We start from the raw sequence: 27926 nt of genomic DNA on the forward strand, positions 1-27926 counted from the left end.
TGGAAGATAACATGCAATTAAAAAATAAAAACTTCTTGGCAAATGTGCAAAATTTATATATATATGTATATGTATGTAAATTGCCTCAATGGTTGCTGACTTTAAAAAGGAAATTAGATTTTATCATCTCTCTGTATAAAAAGGTTTCTGTGCATTCTTACTTAGAGGACATCATGGGGGCAGCCTAAAAGCAAAAAGACCAAAGTTTTGCCACCGTATATGACTGAGCCAAGCAAGCCAGAAAAATCCAAGCCTTTGCAGCCAATTTTTTGCACCTTGTGGCTTAGAGGAATTAAGAGCTAATGAAGTCTCTGGTTTCAAGTCTAATGACTGAATTGAGGCTATCTTGATCTCTCAAATTCTTATGTTAAAATACACTACTTTCTGGAAAACTTCTCATGGAGTAATACTAAAACTCTCCCATAGAGAAAACACACTGGTCTGCAGTAAGATGTGTAAGGCAGGTGTTAGCGAAGAAAGCCAAAGAAATAAAAAATAAGACAAAGACTACATATCCCATAAGCAATTAGCAGAGCGAGGAGACCGATTTAGGCAATTTGTATCATTTCCTTCATCATTCCAAACTCCTACACACAAACACCCATAACTATCATTCACTCACCTTCTGAAAAAATATCATAAAAGATGGGATTCTGTTCCTTCGTTTTCCTTTTTGTTTTTTATTAAAAAAAAATGTTCATGCCAACACATGCTGCTGTGTCCTAAGAGTATGGATTCTAGCCCATGTAGCCACCTGTCAGCAACGTGATCTTCAATGCCATTGATCACTCTAATTCCCCATCTATTTAAGGCACTAAACCCATCAGTTTCCCTCCTCAAAGGAGAATTACATCAAAGATTTAGTAGAAGTGCTTTGAGAATTATAATGTGCTATAAACATATGTTGGGAACAGTAGAGGCTTAGATGGTCTGGTATTTAATGATAAATAAAACTTCAACAAATTCTCTTTAAAAACTGAAGCTTGAAAGAAGTGTAAAGACTGAAAAAGTGTAAATCATAAGCCATAATGCCAAAATAAACAAGTTTGAACCCCACAGGTTAAACCCATTAGTTCTGGTAATAGTCACCTGCTAGCAATCAAAATTCATTATTCAAAGGAAGACGCAAAAATCTTGTCATAAAAGAAGCATTAGATTTTGGACTTGAATTTTAGATTTGAAATGTCTGTCCATTCAACCTGAACACGTTGGCATATTCCTTTATTTTAAGAGAACTCTTAGGGCATTATTGTATTTTAAACTCCGTCCATTTTGCATGATGCTAGATCATTAGTTCCTTTTGTGTTAATTAAGTCACAACAATACAGTTCTACTTCTAGATACGGTTCCATATTTTTGGTATTTCTGGGCTTAGGATGGTGGTATGATTTTTTTTCAGATTTAACACATATTTAAGGCTAATGAGTAGCATTCCTGAAATTAACAGTGAATTTGTAATTCATATAATGCAATGACTTGCATATACATTTTACACATACAAAATATTAGTAGCCAATGTTCTCTTATTTATGATAACATTTCTTACTAGCGTTACCCTGTTTTGTTTGATAGTGGGCATGCAGTAAATATAAGTGATATAATCCATAACTTAAAAAGGTAAAAGAGCTATGACAACTCACTGAAAGAAGAAAAAAGGCTATAAAAATGACAGTAATATGAAATGGAAAGGATATGCCATTTAATAAAATAAAATGCATTTAATATACAGTACAAAATAAAGAGGCTAAGCTGTGGCTCGAAAAACAAATAAATTTGGCTTCTTACTAAGCCAAATTCCCCTAATATGAAAATGTAAAACCTTTTCATCAGAGATAAAACGTTTATCCTCATTTAAATATACAATGTTAAATAAAGCAATGCTAATTCCATCATGTATTTCTGTATTTAGTGTTTCCTGAGTTTACCATTCCACTATTTCTATGTTTTCAGGAGCACGTCGAGAAAAATTACTTAAAAATAGAGTGCTGAGGTGTTATCTGAAGAACATTCTATCCACATAAGCTGAAAGTACTCAGGGATTTGGGGCAGATTTCAGGACCTTTGAAACTGAAAACCTGGATAGCAGACACTGCACAATGTAAATGTAGGTATACTTCTTATTTCTAGGTGTTAACAGTGAGCATTTGTTACAATTTATTTTTAAAATAATGGAGGTTCCACCAAATATAATATTTAACATGGACCCTCCAAGCCATTTTGAATAGTGCTAAAGTAGCTATCTCAAAAAATACCATAAAATGGTCCCATTTGGCCTTTTATGTTGGTAAGAGTGATTTCCCTTCACAAAAGAATCTGTGAAACCCCTCAATACAGTACATAGGCACTTGTTGTTCTATCAGAGAAAATTCCTTGAGCTGAATTTTAAGCACACTACCAGAGCCAAGTGACATGCGCTGCTATAAAGAAATACCAAAAATCTGACATATCTATAATATTCACAGATGCAGATATATATCTGTGGGACTCTATCAGCATAAATCAAATGGCTATGAATAAAACATCATTTAACCAATTCTAACTTCAGAAGCAGAGCGCCACTAAATTTCTCACCACTGCTGGAAAAAAGAAAACAAAGAGAAACACAGCTCGGTGAGAAGAACTTCTTTGACACATATGCCCAAGTTTTTATCAACACCCAAACTACTTCAACCTAATGTTTACTTTCAGACACAGAAAAATAAAGGTAGTTGGATTTTCTAAATTTTCAACTTGTGGTATAACCTGGAAGGCATACCACTTTACACTCTGATACGGAGAAACAAGCATGCACGGTGACAGAGCACGGTCCTACTGAGACTAGAAAGCACCTAGACCGTGACATCTGAAGTCAAGTGACGTAATCCCCAAATCCTCCATTTCCATTGTCCAAAAGAGAGCTGCACCCGATCTTAGCAAAGAGCTGACATCTCAGGCACCTGCTGAACCACAGAAGATACTGGAGGTCCATGATCAGTGCCCATACTCCAACCAAACCAAAGATTATAAAACCCAATGTGAAGTCAACCCTTCAATGCTCAGCCAGTGACATGGATTCAACAATGTGACAGCAATGGAAAAAAACGCCGTAACAGTGCCTGGCTGGAAAAGCTCTTTAGGCATCGAGGTCGGGAAAAGACAAGGTTCTGTACCCACCTGGGATCTTTCTGAATGCTATCGATGGACGGGGATCTGGCCAAGGTGCCTTCGGGCGGGAGGGCAGGGCCGGATTTGCTGTACGGAGACTCGACGGAGGGACAATACTGCAGCTGTCGGTAGGGGTCGGCGTAACTGGAGGCTGGGCCAGCGGCGTAGCTGGCCCTCTGGAAGGCGGCGGCGGCGGCGTTCTGCGGACCATGCTGGCTCCCGGTGCGCTGCAAGGGGATGGAGTCGACACCGGGGGAAGATGGGGCTACGACAGGAAAGTAGGGACAAAATAAAAAATTGAGGACCTGCTCACAGAAACGGTTAACCAGGTCTAGGCAGGGGGGAGAATTACACACATAAGAAAAAAAAAGGGGGGGGGTTGTAAGAATAAAAAAATCATCTGTCATATTTGAACCAATACATTCACTGTTATCCAGTATCATGAGAATTAGCACACTATTTCAGAAAGAAGCCTTTCAGCCACAGGGGAAACGCGTCTATTGTGTTGCGTGCCGTTTACCATTTTGTTAGTCTCACGTGTAAACTCCATGTAAAACCCAAACCCAGAGGATCCCTAGGGAATCTTTTATGAGGGATCATGGAGAGTTGGTTCTTTATTGTCCATGGGGAGAAAATTCAGGCAGTGTTCATTCAGGTGATGTTACATTAATTTCATTAAGAGGGTAAAACAAACTTAGTAACGTGGTTAATTCTCCCGAATGAAAGGAACAAAACCACACGCGTGGGGGTGGAGGGGGAGAGAGAGCGAGGCGGGGCTCCTATTTCCACAGTTAGTCCTGGGGCATTAAACACAGGACTGCTCGCGCTGCTGGAAAGCAACTCCCCAAAGATTTTCACAGGCCTCTTCTTCAACCAAAGCTGTCAGAGTAACACATTCGGTGAAGGGTAGGCATGTGGGAGAAGGTGAAGACCAGGCCAACTGCAACACAGACAAGCTAATGAGGCGACTTGCCTTTTCCGGAAGTATCTGCATCTTTTCAAAATGTCTACATTGTTTTGAGAAGATTTTGTGTACCAGTTACTAAAGTCAGTCTGACTAGTTCCAAACTGAATTTCAATTCTGTTTGCTGCGTGGATTCTTTTCACATGGCATTCTTTTTATCTGGTTCTCAAAAATATTTGACATCTAGGGTTTAATGAACATATACAATGGAAAGAGCATTTTTCATGTTAACAGAATGTGACCAGTTATTAATTGCTGCAATAATTGTGAGCCATGACCAACCCTAGACAGTATGATGACTTTCTGGCATTGCATGCAGATCAGAATAGATCCGAAATACAGCCCGTGTCTGGATGCGGCCATTTACACCATGGGAGTTCTGTTATGGAATAAGGTTTCAATTATAAATCAAACCCCTCAACTTCGACTTCCTGAATGTTTACTATTAGTGGATGACAGGAGAGCTTATATTGTCCTCTCTCACATTAGGGGACATATGCCAAATCAAACACACAAAAAATTATGTCACTTTGAGCAAACAATTTTTAAAAGAAATTAAGGAAATTTTGTCAAATGACAATAAGGTTGTAAAGTGAACTGAGGAAAACATTCTCAGGCCGAGAACTGAGTTTTAAATAAGAGTTCAAGGCTTCTCATTTCCAATGAACTGTAATACTTAACCTTACAATAATCCAAATTAGGAGAAGAGCTACTGTCGCAAGGTGAAGAGTAGAAGAATATTCAAGAAAAACTTTCTTTTTTTTTTTTTTTAAAGATTTTATTTATTTATTCATGAGAGAGAGGCAGAGGGAGGAGCAGGCTCCCAAGGAGCAGGGAGCCCGATGCGGGACTCGATCCCAGGACCCTGAGATCATGACCTGAGCCGAAGGCAGATGCTTAACCATCTGAGCCACCCAGGCGCCCAAGAAAAACTTTCTAAGCAAAAAATGTACGTATATGCTGAGGAGCAGTCTTTGAAATGATGAGGGTTGTCCTGATGGATCAGATTTCAAAATGATCTGATGAGAGTAAGAACATTAAGTTTGAAAAGAGAAAATGTGTCTTACATCATTTTGCAATTTCTAGAAGAGTTATATTTTCTCCAAAATATTACAAACACGTGTAATTAAAATTCATGTCTTAAAAATGTATGGACGACGTACTTTATATTACGGTGACAGGGGTTGAAAATTTAGGCCAGGCATAACCTTGCTTTTGGAAGAACAAATGCACAGAGGCAAACAAAATTTCATTTTCTAGAAGAGTTGTGACAAGCTAGGCAGCAAATCCAGGGCAAAAGGGGAAAACTAAATACACCTGACATTTTCCACATAAAGGCATTTTTTTCCTTCAGGAAAGTAATATCTACATTTAAGCTTGCTGAAAATGGTTCCTAATATCAGAAAAGAAATCCTTTTCTACACAAAAGTGTTGATCATGAATACAGTAAGTACAGTGATTAACAGGAAAAGAGGACAACGTAGCAGCGATCAGGAAATAATATCAAAATCTTAGGGAAAAAAATACTTGTTAAAAAAATAGTATAGGGAAGGTGAACAACCTGAGTAGCCATGGCGAAAAACTCTCAAGAGACCTTAAGTGGAAAGAGAATATCATGAGAGTTGTTGAACCAAAGACACTCCCAGCAGCGAAGACTCTAAGGACACTGGATTCAAAGAGGAAAGCAGGGTGTGAAACAGTTTCTCAAGCAGAAACAGGAAGGCAACGTCTCAGTACAGGAGGAGAAAGAAAAGGCGGAGGTAAGTTTATGAATAGAGGTAGGCTCCTCTGTGTGCTTCCCTTTGGCCCATTTGGGGTCAAGGTCATGGAATGCATTCAGGGCTTGGCTTCTGCAGTTAGAGTATTGGGTTCACATCCAGGTCTCTGGGCAATTCTTGGGATCAGATGAGTGAGTTACTGAGCTTTGTAAGCTCCAGCTTCCTGACTGGGGCACGAAGAGAACAAAATGGCCTCATGGGATCACTATTTGCTTTAAAGACATGAGAGGCATTAAACATCTCATATGGAGAAACTGCGGAACAAAGGAGCTATTGCTATTTTTACCATTAACAATGCTGAAATCAACTAACATTAGAAAAAGAGACTGTCCACGCTGTACTGGGGTGAAGACCCCTGCCCCTGGGTATCAGAGTTTAGAGCTCCTGCAAGGGCTTTTTTTCCTCCACAGCCCTGTATGAGAGTGAACATGTCATTCGCACTTCACAGTGAGGGGGGAAACTGAGGCAGGGAAAGATTATGTAACTTGCCTGAGTTTGCCTGGTATGTAATTAGAGAAGGGATTCAAGCCCTTGTACCCTGCTTCCAGAGTGTATACTTTTAAAAAAACCACCACTGTGGGGCGCCTGGCTGGCTCAGTCGTTAAGCGTCTGCCTTCGGCTCAGGTCATGATCCCAGAGTCCTAGGATCGAGCCCCGCATCGGGTTCCCTGCTCCGGGGGAAGTCTGCTTCTCCCTCTCCCACTCCCCCACTTGTGTTCCCTCTCTCACTGTGTCTCTCTCTGTCAAATAAATAAATAAAATCTTAAAAAAAACCCAAAAAACCACCACTGTAAACTGAACCAAGATTTAAAACTTCAAAATGCATATTAATGAACTACTTACATGGTAAGAATATTTAGGAGAGGCTTAAAATTAAGGGAAATGTCTACTAAAGACACAGAAGATACGTGGGTTTATAACAGGAATTAACATGAATATTATATTGAAAAAATTGTTAAAAATTGGTGTTAATTTATACCATTTCTCATTAAATTGAATTTACTGGGATATGCAGAAAAATACTGAGAAAAATTCTTTACACAGAAAAATCTAACTTTGTTCATTTCTAGAAAAATCAAAGAACATGGATACCTATAGTTATCCTAATTTTTTTTTTTAAAGATTTTATTTATTTGAGAGAGAGAATGAGAGAGAGAGAGCACATGAGAGGGGGGAGGGTCAGAGGGAGAAGCAGACCCCCTGCTGAGCAAGGAGCCCGATATGGGACTCGATCCCGGGACTCCAGGATCATGACCTGAGCCGAAGGCAGTTGCTTAACCAACTGAGCCACCCAGGCGCCCTAGTTATCCTAATTTTAAAATGTTTTGAATCTTAGTTTAATCACTGATATCACTATATTAACAAAAAAGAGGGTGGACTATGAAATCATAGATGGATGAACAACTTCCAAAAAGATCTTATTAGAAAATCATAATCGCATTTATGGCACTTGATAAATGGCCTTTCAGAAGTATCGTTCCTGAATCCAGAGCTTAAACTTTTAAGTCATTCTAAGTAGGATACCTGATGAGAATTTCAAAATATAAAATTAGAATTCAAATTGGTCCTGTCAAATTGAAAAAAAAAAAAAAAGGAACAAGACTGATCAGTGAATGAAAATAACGTAAAGCAGCAATACAAATGGGGAGAAAATTACCCTATATTCAAGTGCAGGTCATGGGATCGTCTTGAAAATGCCCTGGGTGTTATACTTAACTAATGAATAACTGTGCATCAAAGACTAATTATGTACTATACAGTGGCTAACTGAACATAATAAATAAATAAATAAGGTTTTAAAATCTTGTTAAAAAATAAATAAAATTATATAAAATTCCTAAAGATTTAATATGTCCTGGTATAATGTCACCACAAAAAATTCTAATTATTAAAATATTAAAATGTTGTGTGTCATAAAAAATAACCCAATTTCCTTGTCAACTGCATTATAATGAACTATTATCAGCTATTAACTATGTCCATTTTTGAGTCTTGTCATTTACAGTTACTGTTCTGATGCTCTTGAAGAATGTGTTTCAGCTTCAAGGAAAGTCATGAAAAGAACTTTTGACAAATAAAGGTTTCTGATATCCTTAAGATCATGAAACTAAACTGGATAAGGATTTCTGGAACTAATGGGAAAACTGCATTCAAACAGAACAAAAATTAGTAACATGGGACCAAATAAATTCAGAAAGATGATTATAGTTTTTACGACTCTTGTTTAAAACATTGCTGGTTCTCTAATGTTTGCTCTTCCAGATTTAAGAAAACTTTTTCTCTCAAGATATCTATGATTTACAGAAATATGATAAAATATTCCTTTGTAAACAACAACAAAAGAGAAAACGTGTGAGAATCTAAACAGATCTCAGACTAGCCATCAGTAATGTAACAAGGCAATGCCTTATATTTTTTAAGTGTGGCACAGGAAAATGACTTAACATTATACATTAAATTCTCCCTTTGTGCCCTCCGTGTGGCTCATGCAAACCATGGCTGCCCATCAGTATGGATAAGCGGATACTGGCCACATTATTAAAGACTTCCCTTTAACAGGACGTCTCCTGAACTTCTATCTGGTTACACATTTTCTCTTAGAGCTCAGCTGACCACATCACCCACGTTACAGGATGGCTCTATTCCACGGAACCTTCCCATGGAAAACACTGAGGTGGAAGGTGCTTCCTCAGCTCCTTAAACACCCCCCCATCTCTCCTCAGCTGCTCCGCAAACAGCCCCTTCTCCACTCAATAAGCTCTTAGAGCTCAACGAACCGTGCTGCTGGTCTCTTTGGGGAGATTTTAAAAGCAGCCTCTTCGGCAGCTGACTTGATACTTCACCTGACATCCATGCTGTTCACGAAATTATCTGTTTTCTTTAGAGCTACACAAATAAAGGTCTACTGTACAAAGGGCGGGGGAGATGTTTTATGTGTTGTATTTGCTTGAAAGAGGGGAAGAGGGATCCTTTTTAATAAATCAGGCATTCTACTTTGATGATGATGGATGGTTACATCCATTCTTTACTGACAATCAAAAAAAGAGAACAGAATAAAATAGAAGAATCTGGCACATGAAGAAACTTGAGGGGGGATATAAGATAGGGTTCAACCAAAAAGAAAAAACACTTATTTTTGTTTTTGTATTACTTATCTTTGCTTTTCTGTATATTTGTATATACAGAAATATGAAAACATAAATTACATTTATACCTATACACAATAAGCTAATTAAACAATATTTCCTCTGCAAGCTCAGAAAGTAAAGATGGCTTAGGTGACAACAAGTCCAAGAACTTGGCCATGAACTCTTTTTTTTTTTTTTTAGTATTTTATTTATTTGAGAGAGAGAGAATGAGAGCGAGCGAGTACATGAGAGGGGGGAGGGTCAGAGGGAGAAGCAGACTCCTGCCGAGCAGGGAGCCCTATGCGGGACTGGATCCAGGGACTCCAGGATCATGACCTGAGCCGAAGGCAGTCGCTTAACCAACTGAGCCACCCAGGCACCCGGCCATGAACTCTCTTAAAGAGAGTTGGACTCTGTTATTTTAGGGATGAGGCACCTTTGGCACTCAATCCACTATATTCCCAGCAGTATTATTATCTAGAATTGAATTGTAAAGATCTTCCAATTTTCTGCACTCTGCACAGCCTGATCCATGCTAAACTCAGTGGGAAAATATGCCAGGGTAAATTTAATGTAATCTTTTTGTTTTCATTTTAATTCCAGTATAGTTCACATACAGTGTTACATGGGTTTCAGGTGTACAATATAGTGATTCAACACTTCTATATGTTACTCAGAGCTCATTATTAACATAATCGTTTAACTTCATCTATTATTACCTTTGTGGGGAGAGGAACTGCAGGATTTTTAGTAGTAACAGAATCATTATTATTGGCCTGGATGTTGATGTTTCTGGATTTTGCCAATGAACTGTTTCTACTGGCAAACCTGCTGTCCTCCCTCAGCTCAGTTCAATTACACTTTTTATTTACACCGCTTTAGGTGACTTGACACAAGGAAGCATCTGGAAGCTCTTCTCAGTTTTAAGATGATACTAATCATTGGGTTCATTAAAAATTTCCAACTGGGTAATAATGTGCCCCTGACTTTCTAGACTTAAAAAAAGTTAAAAAACAAAACAAAACAAGAGGTTATGGAAGATCTAATTTGACTTGCTCTAATGGGAAGCAATCATTTTTACAGTTTGAAGTAACAGCATTTAAGAAGTAATAAATGCTAATATTCCACGTTTTTGTGGACTCAAATGATGATTTTAATTGAAAATGTTATTTTTATGTTATTGAATAATAGTAGTAAAATTTTATGAATATGAAGGTTCTATGAAATGCCTCTATAACCTTATTAAGCACTGGCTAGTACTGCAGAGAATTCAGTTTTTTTTTTTTTTTAAAGATTTTATTTATTTATTTGACAGAGAGAGAGAGACAGCGAAAGAGGGAACACAAGCAGGGTGAGTGGGAGAGGGAGAAGCAGACTTCCCGCTGAGCAGGGAGCCTGATGCGGGGCTCGATCCCAGGACCCTGGGATCAGGACCTGAGCCAAAGGCAGACGCTTAACCAACTGAACCACCCAGGCGCCCCGAGAATTCAGTTTTTTAAAAATACTTTCTCCACATGGGCAAATATTTTCATCACTTTTTTTCCTTTTTCTGTTGCAGTATTTGTCAACCTCAAAGATATTTAGCAGATTTTCTCCTTGCAACCTACCTTTGATAATTCATTCTTTCTTACAAGCTGACACGTTCATCACAGAAAGCTTGTGTTCTCCACTCACTTAAAAACCCATTTATCCCAAAGTGAATTCATGTGACTATCAGTATAGCAGACACTGGCCATTTCTATTAGGTTAGAAAGATGTTTTTTTTGGGGGGGGGAAGTGTCAGAGTCAAGCATTTGTGTTGATCACGTGACTCCTAAGTTGACAGTTATTGGTATGTTTGAGTTTGAAATAAAAATTCGTGTTACTTAGTTTCTGCTTAATAGACTTTCTCATCAGCAAACCCATGAAGATCCCATATTCCTTGTCTGGCTGTTCCTCTTATTATATAAGCTCTGGTTTTGACAAGCCTTATCCCAGATGAAAGGTTATGTTTTATTTAAACAAACATCCAAGTTAAAAGTGTGCCCCTTTAAATTTTCATCACGCAAGAAAGTAAAGCTTCAGATGTTGGGTGGATGTCCCGTAAAAGCAGGTGGGGATAGTCCCGCCACCACCGGACTCACTGGCCTGCCTTTTCTGCAGGACTTCACACAATGCCGCCTCCCTGCACACGGAGGGAACACTGATGGTGGCCCCCCTCCCTCATTTTCTGGCTGCGTAAGAAATGAGTGGCGGTCGTGTCTGGCAAGGGGATACTTTCTGGGGAGCCCTGGGGAGCTGATCACCACTGCTGATTCAGGAAGTGACCCTTTTACCTCCTCTGAGGCTGCTAGGTCTCCAGGGCCACAGTGCTGGCTTCTCTCTCAATCCTGTCCTCGGGCATGCGGTGTTCTATTTGCCCTCTGCCTTCTACTAAGAGCATATCTGGACCCGGGAAGGCCAGCGGGCCATCCTCAGAGCCTGCTCCCTTCTGTTGGAACTGGGTGGGGGGGAAAAGGTCTGTGGTTCTTGTCTGACAAAGGCTGGGGTGCAGGAACATGAAATGTCAGTGTGTGGGAAGGGGGCAGAAGACCCTCTTCAGGCCATGGTCCCTGGCCCAGCCCTGGGCGACAGAGTGCCTGCTCAACGGAATGAAATCCTACTGATTTCCAGTGCTGAGTAGTGACCTTGTTTGTATGTCTCACCTTCCACAGCCTGGAGCAGGAGAGAGGGGAGAAGTAGGATTTTAGCACCCGGATTCCCTAACATGTACAAAAATACGTGTGTGTAAGTATGGTTAGGTAGCTTTTTGGTTTGAGAAAGCCTAGAGGACCTTTTGCATGCTGAAAGGATCATGGTCCTCATCTGAGTTGGTGTCTGAGATTTAAATCAGTCTTTCCAGTAAGTAACAGGGGTGAGTGGCTATTGTGGCAGCCAACGAGACACAGAGAAGGCAGGCAGAGAGGAGAATGGATGAGGATGGTGGTAAGCTGAAGTCTGAGGGGAAAAGCCAATGAAGGCATCCCCCGACCCCCTTTGGCGGGGAAGTTTAGGAAGCTTTAACAGGTCTCAGCCTCAGTGTCTACAGCTGGGTCCTGATCGTCTCCATGCAGTCATCTCCCTGTGTATCTTTCAGCTCTAGAACAGTCTATTACTCAGGACAGCCTTCGTGGTGTTTGGGGTAAGGGAGACGCAGGGAAAGGGTCAGCAGAGGACCAAGCAGGGCAGGGAGAGGAGAGTGGCCATAGAGCCGAGAGCAGTGCCCAGAAACCAGAGCAGGCAGGGAGCATAGCTCCAGCACTGAGTGACCAAGAGCGGATGTGGATGAAGAACATGCACCTGCCAAGCCTCTACTTCTTGCCGAATAACAGAGGAAGGTGGCCTTGGGCCAGGGTGGGGGGTGGGAGGTGGGGGGTGGGGGGATTACGTATGGCACAATCAGGGGTTACAGGTTATCTGGGAATGAAAAGATACTATGTGTTGTTTAGTGTTTTTATTCATACTTTGTCTTCAGCTTTATCTGGAATGTTCTAACCCTTAAGATGTTACCTTCCATTGCCAGTTAATTTTCCATATGTTCATGTCCTAGTATGAAAGGAGACTGAATGTGTTTGAGGACAAGGAGTAGATAGAAGGATCTTTGGATCTGCTAGTGCATCTAGCACATGGTGAGTCTTCAACAGATACTATTTGATTGACAGGATACAAAATCCACGATGAACATGGATGGGTATTTATTTTCTTTTTAAATGATGACTTTAACAAATAGTTTCAACCAAGATGTCTGTTAAGAGCCCAGGATCCAGGGCAGGACTGCCTGTGTGTGAAGGTTTGACAATTGGCTCCGCACAACTTGTGTGACCTTGGGAAGATGACTCAACATCTTTGTGCCTCAGTATTCTGGAAAGTGAGCATCCTATTAGTACCTCCTTTAAGGTGGGGCTCTGACAATTTGTAAATGCATTCAAAGAATTTGGAACAAAAGCCATGCTACATGCTTTCGTCTTCCTATCTCACCTGCTCGATACTATGGCACCATCTTGTAATTCCCTAATTTTTTAGGCAAGTCCTTTTGTCTTCATTCCTGAGTGTTGACTCCTTGAACAAGAGCAACTGGCCTTCAATCCCCTTGGCTTACTCTCCTTGAAGTATCATCTGGAAGTGCTTGAGGGGTCAAACTGAAGGAACTCCAGCCAGTGTCCTGTTACCCAAGGGCTGAGACATGAGACTGGTTGCTCAAACCACCTCAGCCATGGATAGGAGCCGGAAGTCAGTGGCCCTTAATACTTCAAGTCTAACAGGCCCTACAGAACCTGTCCTTTCCTCCCAAGAAACTGGGGTATTGGCTCTGGCCCTGGAAGCCAACAACACGGGATACGGAAAAGGACCTCCCGAATGTGGGAAAGCAATCTTAGAATGTTCCTTGTTATTAATTTCTAATTCTGACTTTTACTAAATATAATTTAATAATATTGTCTAATACGTACATAATTTATAAGGAAAGGATATATACCCATTTTAAAGGCATTTTCTCGAACATGTGGGTTCTGATAGAGACAGTTCCTGGGATTGCAGGGTTAGCTAAGGAAGTGTCAGGATTTGAAATAAGATAAATTAAGTGTAGAAATAGGGAGTAACCTGAGCAGGTACAGGGGAGAGAGAACCTGTGGCTTCATACTTAGGGGTTGGAGAGAGGTGGTTTGTCCCCACCTGTCATCCCATGAGACCATCCATGCACATCTGGAAATTTCCATATTATTGCATAAATCAGCAGATTTCCTCAAAAGTGCAAGTTCAAAAGGGCAGGCTGGGATGGGGTCTTGGACATCCGGATGTCGCAACCTCAGCAGCTCTCTGCCAGGGCAGAGAGTACTGTTACTGAGAAAACCCAGGCAAAGAGTTCTTCTCTGATGCACTTAGAGAACGCTGCTGCCTTCCCTCATAGGAAGGACGAACCCTGTGTCCTTTCATTCGGCATGGAGGTTCGCTGACGGCTTAGGGCAGGGGTCGGCAAACTTTTCCAGAAAGGGCCGAAAGTAAACATTGTCAGCTTTACCAACCATACGGTCTCTGCTACAACTACTCCTCAGCTGCTATAGCCCGGAAGCAGCTAGAAATGATATGGGGACGAACGGGTGTGGCTGGATTCCAGGAACTTTATTTACAGACCCCAAAATCTGCATTTCACATAACTTCTACATATCAGAAAATATTCTCCATCTTTTATCTATAAACCATTTAAAAATGTAATAATTATTTTTAGCTCATGAGCAGTATTTAAATAGGTGGCGAGCTGGATTTGGCCCATAGCTAGAGTTTGCAGACCCCGGGCTTAGAGAAAACACCAGTTTTGTTTTGTTTTTGTTTTAGTTGGCTTTTAAAGTGTGAACATTTTCCCCTGTCTTTAACCTGACATAGAAGAATGAAGTATTTTTTTCTTAGTGTAGATAAATTTTTACAAAACCCCCAGAAGCTTATTAACAAAAGACAGTTCTAAGAGGCTACGAATACAGGACAGAGAATCAATATAATCCTTTTTGTTGTCAGTTTTTATGCAAATTACATACTGAACATCACTGAGGTTATCTTTGTCTCTTATAAGGGGTGTGTGGAAATAAAACTATCTTAGTTAGGAGTATGTGGCCAACTCGATGTTAAAATAGCCCAACCTCAGACAGGAGTGGTTTCTAGCAGGCTGGTGATGAGAGAATTCTGGCAGAAGAATAAATGGGTATTCTTCTGCGTCTGAACCAAGATACGTATTATTAACACTGGATGGCATTTATGATGTCAAAAATAAAAGAAAGCATTTTGTGCCTTTCTTCTTATGATGCAGTAAAATACTGAAATGTACATATCAATAATCAACCATAAAAGCAACTTTGCTGGCCTGGATTTCAAAATGTGTAATTTAGTATCATAATGCAGTTAACAAAATTGCTATGCTCTACTTCCTGGTAACTGGAAGTTACCATGGTCTGAAGATGCAGGGAGGCGTGTGCCAAGTTCTGGACTAGAGATTCAGTTTTCCCACGCCTGAGGCTCTGTTCGAGGGTAACACGGGTCATTTGAAGTGAGGGACAGAGCTTTGCTGTGTGCAAACCAGCAGCATCATATTTTCTAAGTTTACTTAGCAATGGGAGGCTTTATAATAAGTGTAGTTCTCAACATCTTAATTTTATCAATTTCGTAGTTAGATGAATGCTCTCTAGCACATTTAATCATGACATTTGACCAGTTATTTTGCAAATGGCTACATATTCTGGAAAACACTTGCCTTTCTTCGTGCAGCCTGTGGCTGTGTTCAATTAAAAATGTATATTTAACCCAGGTGAGTTCTGCGGTTGATTGAATCGTATGCAACTGTCGATATTCGACCTTTAAATAATAATTTCATCTGATTCAGCCTGATAGAGTCTATGAAGTGAATTCTCAGTCTGCCCTACAAGATATGCTTCATTTTCCCCAAGCTTGCCAAATAGGTAGGCTATCATTAAAGAACACTTACCTGCATTAGGCACATGCCTTTTATGTCCTGTATAATAACAGTGCTTTGTTGGGAGTACTTACATTCATTAAATATGTGAATGATGACATACAAAACATTAGCACTCCTGGGGTGCCTGGGTGGCTCAGTTGGTTAAGCAACTGCCTTCAGCTCAGGTCATGATCCTGGAGTCCCGGGATCGAGTCCCGCATCAGGCTCCCTGCTCAGCGGGGAGTCTGCTTCCCCCTCTGACCCTCCCCCCTCTCATGTGCTTTCTCTCTCTCTCAAATAAATAAAATCTTAAAAAAAAAAAATTAGCACTCCTTCTTCCAGTTTGCCTATTAGACAACATAAGCTTACAACCCCCATTAAACTTCTTCCATTTAAAATATCCTCAGGTAGCTAAATGAGTCATACTTGCTTTCTCTCATTACCATCACAGACGTGAATGACAGAAGCAGGTCATAATGCTCGTGAGCAGAGATGACGCGGACACGGACGGACACACACACATGGACCCTTCACGGGGCTCCAAGCACACCCCCCACGTGGACAGGCCACCGAGGGGCGTCCCGAATACATACCTGTGCTCGTGCGGTAAGCGCCCGTGTGGGCTGGCGGCAGAGGGTCCCCCTGGCTCTGGCTGAGACTCCTCATCGGGGGCTTCTGATAGACACGGTCCTCATAGATGGGGTCGATGTGGTGCTCTGGGGACTGCAGAGCCCGCAGCTCCGGGCCCAGGTGGCCGTGCTGGCTGCTATACGAGGCCCGGGACCCAGCTGAAAGAAATTAACAGGCGACATTGAGCCCCGATCGACAAAGTCCGGCAGGCACTGTTTTCATTCTGACCAGCAATATGAAACATTTATCAGAACTGGCTTTATCAAAGCCATATTTGAATTTGTTCTTTGGGGTTTTTTTGCCCAGAAATGTTGAAATCTGCAGAAAATCAAATGAATAACATGAAATGGCAGCAATACGTCGAGCTAATCGGCTTATCGGCATCACCCAGCTGCCTTGCTCGGCTCCCAGACCTCCCAGACCTGATCTCCCTATAAGGATGATAATGATTCTGAGATAAATCCACCCAGCACAGGGCCAGTGAGACATCGTTTTTCTCGGCCTAACGAACGTGGCTGGCTTCCTCACTAAAGGAATTGGGCAGACAAGTCAGACCTAAAAACCTCTTATTATCCCAGAGTCCTTGCACCTTAAAGTTTGCAACAGAAATGATTATTTAAAATGATGAGCAAATGAATAAACCATGATGGCAAGCCATCTTGATGTTGTTCCTGAAAAGTGAAGCAGAATTCCTTCTTGTCAGCAGTTTCTTCCTGGACAATGAATGAACTGAAATGTTTGGACTTCCAATGGCCTGAATCCCCGAGATACGCAGATTTTAAACAGAAGTTCAAGTCACATTTTCTTTTACTCTTACGCTCCTCCAAATTGAAGCACGGGCACTTAGTTTACCCTCCTCTGAAAAAGGTACAAATGGCCGTCACTAGCTGGTTTAATTTGTAAGTTGAGGCTACGCATCCCCCGCCTGGTAGTATTTGTGAATCCTTATTTGTGTCATTTCGTTGCGTTGTATGGGGAGAGGTGTTGCTTCGAAGCAATGCTGTGGACCAGGAAGCCTCTGCCGACATGAGCAGAGCATTCTGTGAGGGCTAAGAGGTTGGCCTGATACACAGACAAGACGATGTTGATTGAGAAGCAGTATTTCACATGAGGTACGGTTAGAATCACAGGAGCCGAAGTGCCAGGAGAATCACCTGCACCAACGCAGCTGGGGTGGAGGACACCGAGGGACCAGCAAGGAGAGATGGTTTTCTAACGATGGTGAGTGGAGAACACACACAAGAACCCAATGCTGCGAACAGCTGATGCTAGGAGAGACCCTTCAGCTAAGTCTTCAAAGCTGAGACTCACAGGGCATGCTGGGATTTAACTGTCAGCTGTCTCTGAATGGCCCGAATTTGGAGCTCTCCATTCCAGTCTAAAGCAACAAGCCTTTGGAATAACTTGATTTTGGTGGTGTTTGCAGGTAGCTCTCTGTCTGCTGGTTCAAGGCTTTCTCTGGTGGTCATGCTAGAGCTAAATTCTTCAATGCTCAGTGACTGCCCCGCTTCTTCAGGATCATGTGACCCCAAGGATTTTAACACTCTCACCTAGAATCTCTGAGGAAAAACCCATTCGAAAGTTCTGAAATTGCTGGCAGATAAATCCATTTTACCGATATATTTCTCACAGGTTGTTTTCAATTTAAATAAACAGAGCATCTCTGAATGACTGAGACAGTTATTGGGAATTCTATGAATTCAGTGTTAATAAAAATTACTGAATGTTTTGAGGAAAGGGAAGGAATAGAGCAAGCAAGTTCCTTACTTCCCTTTCCTAGTAATTAAATAAGTTCTGATTTAGATGGCATTCAGATGAATGATAGATTCAAAATAACTGTTTTGCATAATTAGGTTCATTGCATCTGATTTATCAAATGCCAACATCACACTGAATATTATCTCATGTTCATATTTTCCAGGAATATATTTAAGTACAGTATGCCTTGAGTTCCTGCTGTCAATTCTTCCTTCTTCTGGAGGCTTTGATAATATTGCCAAAGACTTACAAGTGTAAAAGCAAGGAGACAGTCATTATATCCAAATCTTATAGAGTTAAATGAGAGTTATCCATCCCTGGCAGATTTAGAGTTGTAACTTTATCACCATTCCTCGACCCTAAGTCTCTAAAAACACCCAAAACAAGCAACAAGAGGACCCGATGATCTTCTGAAGGGTGACATGATCTGAGGGCCGTGTGAAAATCTTCTATTACAAGCATTAACTGTACATGAGGAATCTGTACTTGCACTATGAACCAGACATTAATGACCCAAGGGTCCTAGGCAAGGAGCAAGAATCTTAAAGTCTACCTTAGTGTTGCTCTTTAATGGATGATTGCAAAGATCGCAGGAATGAAGTCCAAAAGGGAAAGAAAGATTGAAATGTCCAAGAAGAGGTGCGATCCTTTTTAGAAAGGGATATAGCATAAATTAAACCTGCAAATTAAAGCTAACCAACATTTGCTAATGCAGGAGGAAGCCAGCAACAGATCTGCAGGGAGCCTTGACACGGGGGATGATCATGAAGCTGAAAGGGCTTATCTCATTCCTCCACACCACACCTTCCTTGGGTCAGAATCCGGCAGGCACTGTTTTCATTCTGACCAGCAATATGAAACATTTATCACTTCTAGACTTATGTGCAAATAAATTTCTACATGCTGAATTTTATATGTGTTGTTTCTATGCTCCAGTTAGTCCTTACTAATCAACAGATTCATCCACTCAACACATATTTGCTGGGTGTGTGGGCAACTTCAAGAAGTTGAGGACACCAGGGTGCTTAAAACAAATGAGTTCCCTGGCCTTGAAAATAAGTCATCCCATTCAAGTAAGTACAGAGATAAAGGTACTGAAGGAAAGTGAAGTTGGGTAAGGGGAGAGCAGACAAAGTGCCGGTGGGGGAATACTGTTTTGAAAAGGTGACCAAGAAAGTTCTTTTTGCTTATCTGGCATTTCGGCAGAAAACTTCACAAGGCCAGAGAAAGAGCCATACTGGAGGAAGATCCACGTGTTTCTCAGAGGGAACCCGCAGTACGAGCAAAAGTCCTCTGTAGGAGATTCATTTCATGATATTTATAGAAGTGATTTTATTAGCACCTACTTAATCCATATTGTCTTTAAAAAGAAACACAGTTAGTGTATGGACCCTTTATGAGTTCAGACAACAATTGGTTGTAAGAACTGAACAGATTTTCTTTTTAACTCAAAATTTCACAATCCCAGCAACAACATTTTAATCAATGGGAGTTAGAATATTCAATGGAAGATCACACCTAAGAAGCTCATGAGAGCTGCAAACCGAAGATTCAGCCCAAATTTTAAACACACACACACACACACACACACACAGCCTTTGAATTTTCATTCCTTAGAACACGATTATTCTCAAATCTTCATTTGTTTTCCCAAGAATCTGGGGAAAACTCTTTGAAAGGCTGATTCCTGGACACAACCCCAAAAGATTCAGACTTGATCCATCTGAGCAGGGAGAAGCAATGTGTGTTTAACAGGCAACACCTCACCTTGTGATTTTTTTTTTTTTTTTAAGATTTTATTTATTTGACAGAGCGAGATACACAGCGAGAGACAGAGGGAACACAAGCAGGGGGAGTGGGAGAGGGAGAAGCAGGCCTCCTGCAGAGCAGGAAGCCCGATGCGGGGCTCGATTCCAGGACCCTGGGATCATGACCTGAGCCGAAGGCAGACGCTTAACGACTGAGCCCCCCAGGCGCCCCAACACCTTGTGATTCTAACTGCAGAGATCACACTGAGAGACCCCTGTTTGAGATAAAATAGGGAGACAGGAGATAGGCATGTTTAAAAGAAAGAGATAAATAGCTAATGTGTTGCAACATTCAATTTGTCATTTCTTGCTTTCTTCAAATAATATAATTTACTACCACATTATGCTGATTACTTTAGCAGACAGAATGGAAGAAGTTCATTCCGGTTTTCATTGGGATCCATTTGTCTTCTTTTATTTCTATACTATCTAATTTATGCCCCTTTAATGTGAATTCACTTGCTTTTGCAAAGAAATAAATATCTGCGTGTTTTCATTTGGCTATATTAATACTAGGTTCTTAAGGACATACTGCCATCGATCTGTTCTGTTCAAATCCAGGAGCCAGCTTCAGATGCTCACCGGCAAAGAAGTGGAAGGAGAAAATGAAGACCTAAATGACGCAAAGGTCAGTTGGCCGGAGAAAGCCAACTCAATGTGCGTGTGAACAGGAGGCCAAGACAAGTGTTTTCATTTCTGACATAAAGAACTGTGTTCAGAAAAAGAGCTATGAACTTCCCGTGCTATGAAGAAAAGTCCAAAGTAAAATCTCTGGCATTCAGGTTTCTTAAAAATTGTGACTCTAGTTCATACATCAATGTTTCTTAGTGAAATTACATCTCGGAAGGGCAGAATAGAACTTCCAAAGAGAACAGTGGTTTCTGGAATGGGAACAGATTTTCCCCTCGCAAATTCCCATTGTACATTTTCCTTCACCAAATACTGATTTCGGGAGTCTGATCCCTGCTGATACACTGATATCCCTGAGCAACGTGGCCAGGCGGCTTGGCCCATGCAGGTAGAAACACTGTGCTCCCTGAGTTTATGGCCTTGGAAGAGTTATTCTGTGGATTTTGAACCTCTTAAAAATTCTGGCTTGATATTTCTCATTATGAAACTCAAGAGGGGAAAATGATACCAACAAATAAGCACTTTTAGAAATAAAAAGCAATTTTGGTTAACAGTACCGTTACCATAAGTGTGTGCTAAGTAAACTGCTGAAAGATTCCTTTGATCTAAGGAATACCTTGCCATAATAAAGACTTACTTGTTTAATTCTTGGTTTTTGCTTTTGACTCAAATCAAAATTCCAAAACTTACTCCCTACTTCTATGCTAATTCACAAGTTAATTTAAGTATTTAAAGGACCCGCAAAGGACTTCCTATGGATCTTGAGTTAAGTCCATGTGCTAAATTTCATTTGCAAATGATCATTAATTCGCTGAATTAGTTTGACATCTTAAGTTGTTGTAAATGTTAAAATATATGAACACATTTCCTATACAGGCTATGAGCCATATTTCAGACAGACGTTTGGAAGGGAGAGTATTAATTTGTACAAATGAATGATAAAATCTGCACTGGAGCTTAATAATTTCAATGTAAGAGGGCCATCTGATGATATAAGTTGATTCTGTGAAAAGTCTGTTTTGGAAAGCTTTGGAAAATGCCCTCCTGTTTCATCGACTTCATAAATCCTAGATTTTCATATATTATGGAAACTTTGCTGCTATCACAAATAAGTTAAACGCTCATGCAGTCTCTGACAAAGTACAAAACACAGGATTTGTTCCTGTCACTCTATGATGAGCTTTCCAATACAACTTAATGTAATTATGAAACCTCACCACACCTTTTACCAAATACTGTAATCTACTGAGGCTCCAATACTTTACACGGAGAATAACTTAAAAGTGAAAATCACTTCGCCAGGAAGCAGCAATACATGTGCCCATGGGATCTGGTCCCCTGTAATAGCAGGTGTCCCTCATTCTTGGATTTTCTCTCCAACCACGAGCATTTCTTCCCAAGCTGTGAGAAAAACAGCCTTCTTTTGCCCAATTCCTTTTGTGACAGGCAGGTGTATGGAGAGTAGCGAGACAGTGGTCACGGGGTGTAATGAGTAATGTCTGATATCTTCGCATTCTTAGGATGGCCCGTTTCTCTGTTTATTTGCAGTTGCGGCTTCTGCGTCTGCCGTCAAGAGGATGGTGTACTCGGGCAAAACTCACACCCAACTCCAAGTTAAAGAAGAGCCTGCGGAAACACACTTGCCTAAGATGGGACTGGTACTAGTGAAACACACTAGTTAACCAGGGTGGTTTGGCACCTGTCCTTGTTATCGGCTTCTGATTTATTTCAGGGTAGATAAAGAGTAGCTCCAAATGAACTAGCCATGTATTTCAGGGCTTCTCCAAACACCATCGGCATGAGTCCCCTGATTAAAATTTCAGTTCTGGCTCAGCAGGTGTGGGGGAGGGCCTGAGGTTCTGCATTTTTAACAAGTTCTCTGGCAATGTTGGGGTTGCTGGTCCACAGACCATCCTTTGAGAAGCCAGGGCGTACTGGTTTAGCTAAGGACACGTATCTTGGTGGCTAGAGGACTTCAACTTCGGCATCCTTCTGGAGACAGACACATGGATTCCTTATATTCTCCCTGCCTTATGAAGCAAGCATGAGTGCCTTAGCAAAGCTGCAGGCCGAAGGTGTAGTCAGATGCTGATGGGGCCTCAGCGGGCACCCTGGAGCCTGGTTTCCGAGTGTGGCTGTGCTGCCCACCACATGTGGGCATCGTACTGGCTGCCCTGGGCTGCCTTGGCCTAGGGGTCAGGCTTCCCCACGTGCCCTGCTGCAGAGTGACTGATCTTAGCTCTAGGTGGCCAAGGCCCAAATACTAAGGGACCTGTAAAAGCCTTTGTGAGCAGGCTAGCTTCTAGGGGAAAAAACCCATCTTTCCTGTAGAAGGCAGACGTTTTGGATCTGGGTGGACTGGAATGTGTTTGCTGCTATTGTTAGGCTTCCTGACGGGTTCTGCGGAAGCGGGGGTCTAGGGTCCCTGCGCTGCCACAGTGCACTCCTATGCAAGGGTTCAGTTCGGGGCTTCTCAACCCTGGGAGGACATACGTGGCGTTCACCTGGAAGCCTTTTTAACAGTCCTGAGGCTGGGGATCCACTCCAGACTACTGAATTAGGACCTGAGTGGATGGGCCCAGGGGACAGAAGAGCTCAAACACTCCCTGGGTGTCTCTAACAAGGGATCTAGCTCTGGCTGGTAGATCTGGGGCCAGATTTGGGGTCTTGAGGAGTGCATGTCAAGGTCTGGTTCTCAGCAGAACACCTAAGGCTGGAGATTTAAAACATTCATAGAAATATCCATTCTTGAATGTGGTGGGAGGGAGTAACTCCTCTTGGAGGAAGGTGCAGTTTCTGAACTTTGCAGGAAGGCAGCAGTACCTTTGAAAATAGGAGTACAAGACAGTTGGTGTTGCAGGTGGGACTGCACTGCAATTAACCTCCTGTTGGGAAATACCCCCCTCCAAGTTCACAGACTGTAGACACGCATAGACTGCAGGGCATTTCCTGCCTCTCCCATTCCTCTCGCTTCTGTCGGTCTCCGGAAAATGTCTTTGGGTTGGATGCACTATGATTTCTGGGAAGGGACACTGGGGCTGGAGGTTGCCTTTCTATCTCAGGTGAGGCTGGGGTCCTTGCAGTGACAATCACATATCCTGTGAACACTTAGGAATCTTCCTGAAAATAACTTCACTGTAACCACAACCGTCCAAATAAGAGATAGTCCCGAAGAAGCTGATAAAATGACTCCCAGAAACACTCGACCCGGACACCTCACGTCCTTCTCAGCTGACACAGAGCAGACAAAAAATTAGCAGGGGTGAACTGTGAATTGTAATATCTTTGTACAGAAGGGCGACATAATTTGACTTCAGACTTGTAATTAAAGTCTTCTGACATTAACTTGTAAACAAGTTTAATCTGTGAATGTTAATTTTACCCAGGAGGGGTCTCCTGTTTAATATTTGCGTCTAAGCCCATCTCTGCCCTGAGAGCAGGTTTTGGCAGCCGTGTTCTGGGTGGAACGGACCAGGAGCCAGGCTCACCACTATCTATTGTCCTAATTAACTAGTGATGCAGAGCAATCTGCGATTCGGTGCTTTATTAATTAGTCACTTACCAGAGTTTTTAATGGCCAGTCTCATATTCACATAGATACTCTTCTCTATCAACAAGGCGGATAAAATTCAGTGTCATTTTATTTCTCGACAGCTGCTTCTCAATACCCCATCAGTGCAATACACGAATAGTACATCTGTGGTCTGGCTTCAGGACCTAATTACTATGGATAATTATGGATATTTCCATGGAAGGAAGCCAGAACAAGGTGCTCCTGGCCCATCTTTTTTTGTTGAGATGCAAAGCAGGACAGACAAACTTTGGCTTCAAAAGACCAAAAGTCTTCAGGACTGAAGCTGAGTTTTCACTTTTTGCTGTATGTGTCCATTGAAGGGCACAGGCAGAATTCTCAATGTACAGACAAGGAGAAAGGCTTTATCGGACAAAAGCGGGCTTAAGTAGTTTTCTTTACTAAGTGGTTTAAATATTTTGCAATATACATGAACTAAGATGTTTTGCATCTCAGCATCTCAAACACAGGCCTTTTTTTTTTTTTAATCAGATTGTATTAGCTATACCATAGATAGGCTGTACAAAGTCCTTTCCAGAAATTATTTAGCTTTTATAATGCAAAGTTAAAATGTATTCTCCCTGGATCATTCTCCTACTCCTTTATATATCTTACTAACACCCCCCAGAGAGGCTCTATTGATAATTCCAGAAGAAGATACCACTGATTTTCAACATAATTTATGGTGGTGGGGGGGGAATGCAAGTAAACTGCTTCACAGATTACTCATGCTCTACATTTACATTTTATAAATTCCTTCTATCAACACTTTATTAAATTTTCATCATTTTACTCGACCTAATATTTGGCATGTAAAAAAAGAGTCTGAGAAGAGACATTATGTTGTGTAATAAGCAGTTTTGAGGAGGATTAAAATTTTTCCTTGATTCTTTTCTGGTTAAAGGCTTTAATAAGTGTATTTGTGTGTTTTAGAATCCAACTAGTAACTACATTATATCTCCATAATTATCACTGGAATACCAGTTACATTTATTAAAACATTAATCCCCTCATACAAAGCACCTCTGATGAGACCTATGCATACTTATAACTCCCCCACCCCATTTTTCATCCATTCTCTGTATCCAAAGAAGTTACTACTAAACCACCAATCCGTATGGCTCGGTAGTGATGTAGGTGATGCTTTTCCAGTACAGAAATCGATCTGTGTTGACTCGTGCAGGGCAAAACAAATACTACATATTTGCTAGAAGGCTGTCAAGGTGACGGGGGCTGTTTGTGGTCATGTCAACAATGACCAACTAATTGGCTCAGCCATGGAGGGGACTGTAGTATTCTATGCTTCCAAGCAGCCAAGCGTTAAGACCTGAGTGAGTACCTGTGTGTGTGTGTGTATGTGTGTGTGTGTGTGTCTTTTCTTCATTCTAAAGAGAAATGTATACAGACTTCCCTTTTCTGCATCAATTATTAAAGGGAAGCTTATCTTGTAAGGGAGATTTTGACTTTACTGCATTGTCAGTCCATTCTAGGGGAGCTCAAAGGCTGAAGTCAGGAAATGCAGACATCATTTGAGGTTCAGTGGGAGCATGGGGCCTCTGGACAGCATAGCCCCTGTGTGCCCAGGCGCCATCTAGGAAACCCAACAGGAGAAATCAATGCTATCAGATCTATTTGAAGATATTTACATAGCAAGCCGAAATTTGAGGGACTGCTAAAGTCCACTCAGTCAAAATAATTAATGGTTTTCTTTGGGTTCCCTTTGCTGCCACGTTTCTACCTGCAGGATCCTGGGCAGATCCTCAGTATACAGACCTCACAGAATAGGCATTATCTGTTTTTTATGATCTCTTCTCTAGAACTACACACAAAGAACTGCTAGCTCTGGAGGTAAGCCTGTGACATTCCACGACTGCTCTCCCTGCCTCTGTGAATGCTGCAAGCACAACCTAAAAAAATACAGGAAGCCACTTTCTAAAGAACTGGGAAACTCAGAGGTGAGGAAGCAGACACTTTATCTTACAGATGTTCAATATGCATTGAACCGAGTCTTTCTGGCAGCTATTGCTAAGTTTTTAATGGTTCACTCATTCCGAGGAGAACCTGCTATCTCTCTGTGTTTCTCTCTCTATGCTAAGGATGACTTCCGGTTATCAATGGGATGTAACACTTGCACCCGTAACTAGCTCTACAGAGGTCAGTGGGAAATATCTGTTGCAGGGTTCCTGGCGGGCTCCATCAGTAGAGCATGCGGCTCTTAATCTTGGGGTTGTAAGTTCGAGCCCCATGTTGGGTGTAGAGATTACTTAAAACGAAAATCTTGAAAAATGTAGTTGTCGAATACCTACTAGAAGAGGCTTGGTGAGGAGTTCTGAAATATGCAGGGGTCTCATTAGGTTCCTTCAGGGAGCCCATAGACCTGCTATTCAAGTGCTCTGCCTGGATTGCAAGATAATTCAAGATATTTTCTGCTTTGCATCAAAATCAGTTCTTTGGCAATACACAGCACCACAATAAATACATATAGACCCCCTCGGGATTAGCTGTTAGAGGTTTCAGATATTTCATGTTAATTATGCCACAAGAAATGCAAAGTTTTATATATATATATAAAATACATACATACATATTACATGTATACATACATATACAAGTGTATGTATAGTAATTTTTGTCATATTTATAATATGTAAAACACAATAAAAAATTGTATGTATTATAACATATATATATGAAGTAAATATATAGCAAATTTTTTAAAATTACAAAACGCACCTTGGTTAAATACAGCGGCAGGAGGGATATTGATGCAGCCTTGGTTGCAAATTGACTGCATTTTGAGAGATTTTAAGTTATTAATTATTTAAGGTTATTTGTACATCTACTAAAATAGTTGGTCCCCACATAATCCCTGTTGCTTAGATTAAAAAAATTATTTATTTATTTATTAAAGATTTTTATTTATTTGAGAGAGAGAGAATGAGAGAGAGAGCACGAGGGGAGGAGGGTCAGAGGGAGAAGCAGACTCCCTGCTGAACAGGGAGCCCGATGTGAGACTCGATCCTGGGATTCCAGGATCATGACCTGAGCCGAAGGCAGTCGCTTAACCAACTGAGCCACCCAGGCGCCCAAAAATAAATGTTTAAAAGCATCATATTTATGAAGCTATCAGTGAACAATCACCACTGAGTTGATGCTCACATGTAAAGTGAGTGGCGAGCACAGATGCCCGTTTGCTCAAATTAACCAACACCTGTGACCTAAAAGGAGTAATCAATGAAAACCAACCCAGGAATATTTTACCTCCAATGCCCTGCCTGAGGAGCAGGAGAAACCCACACCCCGGGTTGGACATCAGCCAGGCTTTCCCCACTGCTGAGTGCTGGGGACCCAGCCAGGAAAACACGGTCAGCATGGCCAATAGCCCAGAAGCGCAAGAGTGAATGGTACATTGTAGTCTGGCTTCTAGACCCAATTCCCGTGTGTGTGCATCTCCACGTCTTTCCTCGCATTCTGTCATTTCCTTCCCTGATGGCATATTATAGCTAAAAGCAGTTTCCCGGTAAACACCTGTTTCTACTTGCCACCTATCCGATCTGCAGCACTGAGGAACCAAGACGGATTCTCAGGGTTCAGGACCAGCCAAACATCTGGCTGCACATGACCCCTGGTTCTCAAAGAGGGGAAAGGGAATTGCCCGTGAGGTTCATTTAGGGGGCGGAGGGGGGAGCAGAACTGGTCCCATTTTAATCCACTTCTTTTCAAACTGCTCGCACACCCTCACCCTACCTCCAAGCAATGTCTCAAATATTCACGTGCAAGCTTCTGGGATCCTTGACCCCAAGCGAAAGGAAGCTTACAGGGCCTTCCAAAGAACTTCTGCTTTCAAAAAATGTCTCATGACCTCTTATTTTAAAAAAAAAAGTGAGGGACGCCCTCACTCAATCAGTGAAGCGTCTGCCTTTGGCTCAGGTCATGATCTCAGGGTCCTGGGATCAAGCAGGGAGCCTGCTTCTCCCTCTGGCCCTCCCTCTACTCGGGTTCTCGCTCTCTCAAATAAATAAATAAAGTTTTTTCTGTGGAAAGAGCTGAGATGCCCT

At 41.5% G+C, this 27926-nt stretch overlaps 1 protein-coding gene across 6 annotated transcripts in view; it reads right to left on the bottom strand.

The window, feature by feature from the left end:
- Positions 1-27926, bottom strand: part of CTNND2 (catenin delta 2) — an 864616-nt gene that overhangs the window by 329855 nt on the left and 506835 nt on the right. For all 6 annotated transcript variants that reach the window (XM_081825896.1, XM_081825895.1, XM_081825891.1 and 3 more), the window contains 2 exons: positions 16065-16259; positions 3154-3409 (listed from right to left, as the gene is read on the bottom strand). In XM_081825896.1, coding sequence (XP_081682022.1) covers positions 3154-3409; positions 16065-16259 — 451 coding nt within the window. The remainder of the gene's footprint in view (positions 1-3153; positions 3410-16064; positions 16260-27926) is intronic.

The sequence above is a fragment of the Leptonychotes weddellii genome, chromosome 7 (assembly GCF_054177405.1).
Source record: "Leptonychotes weddellii isolate Sample4059 chromosome 7, ASM5417740v2, whole genome shotgun sequence".
Lineage (NCBI taxonomy): Eukaryota > Metazoa > Chordata > Mammalia > Carnivora > Phocidae > Leptonychotes > Leptonychotes weddellii.